At 43.1% G+C, this 7023-nt stretch overlaps 1 protein-coding gene across 1 annotated transcript in view; it reads left to right on the forward strand.

Moving 5' to 3' along the window:
- The first annotated feature begins 6579 nt into the window (after positions 1–6579).
- The window catches only part of FUCA2 (alpha-L-fucosidase 2), a 20812-nt gene continuing 20368 nt past the window's right edge, over positions 6580–7023 (forward strand). The window contains exon 1 of the mRNA XM_069107462.1: positions 6580–6909. Coding sequence (XP_068963563.1) covers positions 6653–6909 — 257 coding nt within the window. The 5' untranslated portion in view covers positions 6580–6652. The remainder of the gene's footprint in view (positions 6910–7023) is intronic.

Consider the following 7023-nt stretch of genomic DNA (forward strand, 5'->3'; position numbering starts at 1 on the left):
CCATGTCACAATGGGGACTGCAAGTAGGACTTTTGTGGACACTAAATTACCATAAAAAGAAGTTCTGATGCAATTTCATTTGAATTCTTTTTTCTTCAAAATCAAAAAGTATACTTGTGTGTATGAATGTGTGTACATTGATGTCACTTATGATGCAAATGTTTCATTTCTTTCCCAGCCCACTTCAGGGAACTTCTGGGAATTGCCCCAGGCTGGCTAGTGGCAGTCATCCAAGTTTCTTATTTGAAACTCAAAATGTGTCCTACAGAGTACCTCAGATATCAGCTCCACTCTAAGCAGCTAAAGATATCCCTGAGGACACCAGAAGTAAAGTGTAACTGTTTCCTCTGGCAGAATCAAAAAAGTCTGGCAAAGTTAGCAGAAACTGGACCCAATCCCCTCTCATGGGGTGGGAGTGGGACTGGGACAGGAGGGAGGCTTTCCATAAGAGGTTATTCTAATGATAAGTAACAAATTAGGCTGACTGACACATATTATCACTCTTCTCTTCGAGGGACAGAGCTATAGCTAAGAATTCTGGCACCTGGAACAAAGGGGTGACATTGGGATCTCCCTTCTGGGACAGGGCTGGCTGTACTTTTCCATTTCATTGCTCTGCAAGTGGGTTTCCTGTGAGACTCTTATAGTTGGATGTGGTCATACCAGGGTAGGGAGGAGCTACTCCCAGGGGGTATGGCCCATGTCCCCAAAGGGAAATCAATACCTCCTATCATACCAAGTCCCAAGAAGCTGGAGAGGCTTTCCTGGCAGTATCCTCTCTCAGCCTTGCAATGTGTAGCAGACATGCTCTGGATGACAAGTGTGACAACTGAACCTGGGAGGGAATTGGAGCTGTGGCCCATGTTGAGAAGTTTGAGGTGGGTTCTGCTAATGACTCAGAGGAGCTACAGGGCCTAGGTAGTGGAGGCAACTTCCCTTCCCTGATCTCCAGGTGAAGAGGTTACCCATGAAGAGGGTTAGAGTTGCTCTGGAGACCCCAAAATACCAACACGCCAGGTCCTGCCGAATGACTTCGACTCAAGTCTCTCAGCCAAAGAAAAGTAAAGTTTATTAAAAGTTCTCTTGTATTAGACACAGTAAATCTGTGCTAGGTCATTCTATGGGAAAGATGGGATCTTATATACAGAAGGTTGTGGGAGGAATCTAGGGGTGGTCTAGAGGAGGAGTCTGGGGAGGGTCTTCAGGAGGAGTTAATGAGGTCAATGAATGATTAAGGGTGGGAAGTTGCTGGAGGCTACCTGGAGCTGACAGACTATGGTGGGCTAGGACAGTTCAAGGGTGGACTGATATTTTGATAGACTCAAGGGTAGGAAGTAGATGGACAATGGAGGGCTAGTCTAGTAACAGAGGTCTGGGCCCAGCCACAATGTAAGGCTTATAGCCTCATGCAAATGTCTCATCAAATGGGACGATTTAATCAGAGTTCAAGTGGGGTTCCCAGGGCCTGCACCTCAAGGACTTAAGGAAGGCTCAAGGGGGCTCCCAGAGCCCATACCTCATCACAGGCACATTTGACCATTCTTCTTTTCCCCTCTAAGTTTTCTATGATTACTCCCCTCTGTTGAATTATTTTGGGCAGATACCTGATACTGAAATTTTGGAGGTTTTTCTAGAACTTTTTCCCTTTATACATTTTTGATGTTGGGAGTTCAGTAGCTCAAAGTGACCAATATTAAAGAAGTCTGTGCCCTGCCTGGGGTTTGTTAGGAACTAAGATTATCATCATTGCTCAAGTGTATCTGACTCTTTGTGACCCCTTTAGGCTTTTTTGGAGGGGCAAAGCCACTGGAGTGGCTTGCCATTTCCTTTACAAATGAGAAACTGAGGCTAACAGGATTAAGTGACTTGGCCAGGGTCACACAGTTAGTAAGTGTCTGAGGCCAGATTGGAAGTCAGGAAGACATGACTTCAGCCCTGGCACTCCATTTACTGTGTCACCTAGCTGACCATAATGCTTACTATGCTGCTGATCATGGTTTTCACACAGAAAATTGACCCTCTTGGGCCAGTTGACTTGCTGATGATGTGAATATGGATATAAACTTTGAAGCGGGATCTTTAGGGAAATTACCTGCAAAGACCTATAATCCTACTATAGAATTCTCCAATATAATGTCCTTTTAGAAAGTACTATGTCTGGTATGTGGCCATAATATGGCAGTACCTGAAATACCTGCCAGCTTCTGGGGAGACTGATCTGGTTGATCTCTTGAGGCAGGGAGTTCTGATTGGCAGTCATTGATTGCTGTTTGACCCATTCTCATTTTCAGAGAGCTCATTACCTGGGTAATGGTTTTCTGCTTTCCCTTCTAGCTATTTACTCTTCTTTGAATTCTTTCTTTAAGAGCTTTAATTTCACTTTTTATCTGTTGCTTCATTGTTTCCAGAGGTCCTTATAGAAAATACTTTTCCTTTTTTTCCTTTTTCTTGTGGCTGTTACAGATTTACTCCTTTTTGGGGCTATCTCTAGATATAAAATAATAAAAATAATAAACAATAAAATAAAATAAAAATAAGTCAGTATTGTCTTTGATTTACTCATGTCTCCAGCTTTGGTTCCTTAATTAGACTTTGTGCCAAGACCAGGCTCTGCTCCCTGCTACCTTTTTGGGTAGAATGGTTGGCCCTGCTTGATTTTGCCCTCAGTTCTTATGCCTCCCTCTACTTCCTGGGGTTAGGTTCCCCTGGATCTTTGAGATTCAGAGGTCTGGATCTCAGGCCAGAGTGTAAGGGACCTCAGAACCCCTGGGTTGTCTTAGATTCTGAGTGTCGCTACACCTCTCTGGCCACTGCCGCTTCCCAGCACCTTCTGGTCACCCTGGATTTTTCTTGACTTCCTTCATCTTTCTCAGTATGATTCCCTCCATTCTTGTCATCTCTGTACAAAATTTAGTTGCCTACACATAGGTTCATTGAAGGCTGGTCATGCTGGGAGGCTGGGCTTGTTTGCTTGCACTGACACTGACACAGACTTTGCTATTAGCACCCCTTCCTATTGCCTGCAAGCTTCTGGCTGAATTTTTGTGTGTGTAGTTTTGGGTGAGAGAAGTAATTCACTGTAGTTTCTCATATTATTTCTTAATCATTATAAAGTCATATGCAAATTTCAGATTTTTGCTGAAGTAGTGTTTGGGAACTGGGCAGTCTGCTTCTCTTTGAGAAGCCATTCTATTATAAATTACAAGATCATACATACATACATATATCATTAGGATATGAATATTTTAGTGACTTTACTTGCATAATTCTAAACTGTTTCCCCAAAATGGTTACATCAGTTCACAGATTCGCCCACAATGTGTACATATCTTCCCTCACCTCTGCAAGGTTGACTGTTCTCATGTTTGTTATCCTTTTCGATTGGCTGGGTGTCAGGTGATACCTCAGGGTGGTTTTGATCACCATTTCTCTTACTATTAGTGATTTGGAACATTCTTTTATATGCTTGACAATAGTTTGTAATTCTTCTGAGAACACTTTGTTTATATCCTTTGACAATTTATCTATTGAGGAGAGATTAAGTATCAATCAGACTTTGTATATCTTCAGGGCCTAACACATTTTGTGTTTATTTTATAGTTACACTACCATTTTAAGTATATCACCAAATTCAATAGAACAGCTCAAAGGGATTTAGAGCAAGAAAGAATTGTAGAGGTCATTGAATTAAGAAAACTGAGATCCAGACATATTAAACAACTTGCTCAAGAAAACACAGAACTGCAACCCAATTATTTTTGCCTCGAAGTCACAAGTTCTTTCTTTAAAAAAACAAAAAAAAATGATTTTTTTTGCTTTTTTTTTATATTGTTGCTTCCAATTTCTCAATAGAACCCTTCTTTGTAACAAAGAAACTGTATATTTTATTTTCTTATACCATTAATGTTTCAATTTTTTTGGTTTGACTGTATTTATGTTAAAAAGGAGGACTTTTATTCCCTGAAAGGACAGCCAATGGAAGGGGGGAGGTTGTGATAATGATGCAAAAAAAATTAATGAAGAGCACCAATGAAGTATTTAAATAGTACCTAGAAGTAAATAAAATTAAGTTGAGAAGGGAATACAGAGAAGCAGGGAAGGTTTGATGCTACTAATCAAATTGAATACATCTTAAAAATCTTAATTCCTCAATAAGGTCATATTCTAAAAGGGATATGGGCGGGGGGATAATTGCCAAACAACCCTGCAAAGAGACATATAGGATAGATTGTATACAATTAGAGTGAAGATCTTTCAGCCCATGGGAGGAAAAAGTAGTTGTGTCTGCAGGGAAGATTGTTCAAGAAGATTGTTCTTTTTGCTTTCTGAAGAGAGGCTTGAGTCAGGTGACTCCTTTCTGGTAGAGGTATTTTGGGCAGATCCCTGATACTGAAATTTTTGGAAGCTTTTCTGTCTTATGATCATTGATCTATTGGGAAATGGTAGGATTTAAGTCTTAAGCTGACTTTGTGTATCTTCAGTGCCTAACAGAGTGATCTTAAATATTTGTTGATGGGAAGATTTGTACAACCAGATGTAGAAAAAAGAATTTGGAGTGGAGTATACACAGTGATCACAATAATGAACTATAGCCTAAATAGGCAGCTAAATTCATGTTAAATATAATGACCAATATTGGTTCCAGAAGAGAGATGATGAAGCACATCTCCTTTTCTTAGGGATGTGTGCAAAACAGGGAGAGGAGGAAACTACTTTGGGGGCAGAATACTGCATACACTGTCAAACCCCACTGACATCTTTGTTGGTTTTGCTTGCCTCCCTTTCTTCCTTCTCTCCTCTTCCTCCCCCTCTTTCTTGAAATTCTAAGGGTCTAGACTTGGTGTAAAAGCACACAAAGAAATACCATTTCAGGTGTCAAATTTAATTTATATTTATGCTACCCTTTTAAGCATATCATCAAATTCAGTAGAATGGGACTTTAGAGATCATTTAATTAAGAAAAGTGAGACCCAGACATAGTAAGCAACTGCCTCAAGATAATGCCGGTTATTGATTAGCCAAGTTAGAATTGGAATTCAATCACAAGTAATTTCTTTAAAAAACAAATTTTAAAACTTGTTGGGTTGTTTGTTTTTTTTTTTTTACATTTTAACTCCACTGAACTCCTTCCCCAATTAAAGCCTCTTCTGTAACAAATATATTTGACAAGTCTAAAACTTACATTTCCACTCTCCGATTGGATTTGTTTTTTCTTGACTGTATTTATGTTAGAAAAGAGGGTTTTTTTAAGGGAGACATGAGACAATGTGTGTGAGAAATGATAGTGATGCAAAAAAATAAAGAAAGAAAGAAAAGAGCACTAATGAAACATTTTAAAAGTTTCTAGAAGAAAGTAACAGGAAGTTCAGAAGGGATGCAGAACAGCAGGACAGGGTGATGCTACTGATAAAATTTAAGACAGTCTTTTAAAAACCAAGCTCTACCTAAGAGAGATTGATAGTTCATATGCGATCCCTTTTTCTTTTCTTTGGATGTGGAAAGTTGATGTTGGCTGCCATTTGTTAAGCTGATAATAAAAAATGAAGAAAATTTTAAAAAAGAAAATGTATGGCTCATTTTCTACCTCTAATCCACCTGCAGAAAATCCCTTGCTTTCCCTCCACTATTCCAACTTCAGTTTTTAATTAAGCACAATAGAAATGTGGTCTCTGTTTAAGACAACCTTAGACAACTGTCTGGCTGATTCTGGTATGTTCCTGTTCCTAATGGAGGGGGACTCTCTCAACCTGCAGGTTTAACGCTATCTAGCCGATTGTCCTGGAAATGTCCTGACTACCACTTTGCAATAGAATTCCTGCCCCAGTGCTGGGTCACATCGCCACCTCCTGGACGTTTAAACAAATGACATACCGTCTTGAGCAGATTTGGGGAAGAAAAAAAAAGGTGGCGGAGAGTGTTGGGGGGAAGCAGCCCTTTTTTGCAAAGCTTCTAACGGCCTAAGCGGAATTTGGTGCCCAGGGCTTCCTGCCTCAGTGGACGCTTTTCGCCTTTAACACTTCTGTAGCGATGCAGCCCTCTCCAACCTAGTGCGCCAGCAATATTTCTGCCCTGCAAGTCCCTCGGCTGTCAACGTCAGCCCCACTCCTCGGTGCAGGGCAGAGAAGGCTGGATTGGCGGCCAGAGAACCTGTTTTTTTCAGATCTTAGCTCTGCTGCCTACGCCCGTGTGACCCAGGGCAAGTCACTTAACCTCTCTGGGTTGCATCCAAAGTGACTTTCTCCTCCAAACTTACAGTCCTTTCCGTTTGTGACGGTCAAGCCACGTCTACAAGTATGTATTAAAAGCACCCACTTTGTATCCGCTGTGAGTCCCGGGAATACAAAGAAAGGTCAGAAACATCGCGACCCCCCCAAGAAGGTCACATTCTAAGGGAGGGGCGGAGATAACAGGCAAACAAACTTGCAGGAGATAGAAGGGATAAAAACCCAAGATCCTTGTGGCCAAGTTGCCCAGCCGCGAGCCTTCCCCTCGGCGCTCCGACCAGAGGCCAGCCCTCCGGAGTCAGGTGATCTGCTGTTCTTTAAAGGCGGAAGGGAGCGCGGCGCGGGGCCCAGGGCGGCGCGGCCCCGAACTCCCGGGGTGCTGAGAGCGCTGCTGCGATCTGCTGCCGCTCCTCTCCCGCGGAGCCGACATGGGTGGGGGCGAGAGCCCGCCTGGGGCGTGGGCCAGGGCGCGCGCAGCCGCCGCGGTCCGCCCGGCTCTGCTGCTGCTCCTGCTGCTGCCGGCGCCGCTGCTGCCGGGATGCTTCGCGGAGCCCAAGCGCTACGAGCCCACCTGGGAGTCTCTGGATGCCCGCGAGCTGCCCGCTTGGTTCGACGAGGCCAAGTTCGGGATTTTCATTCACTGGGGCGTCTATGCCGTGCCCGGCTTCGGGAGCGAGTGGTTCTGGTGAGCGCGCTGGTGTGCTTCCTTTTTTTTCCCTCGGACCTCGACTTCTGCTTCTGTCTGTCTGTCTGTTTCTGCCTCTCTCCCTCTGTCTTCCTCCCCCCCGCCCCGTACAGT

Source organism: Petaurus breviceps, unplaced genomic scaffold (assembly GCF_028583685.1).
Source record: "Petaurus breviceps papuanus isolate PSGF00001 unplaced genomic scaffold, PetGlider_PUasm1.0 90064, whole genome shotgun sequence".
Taxonomy (NCBI): domain Eukaryota; kingdom Metazoa; phylum Chordata; class Mammalia; order Diprotodontia; family Petauridae; genus Petaurus; species Petaurus breviceps.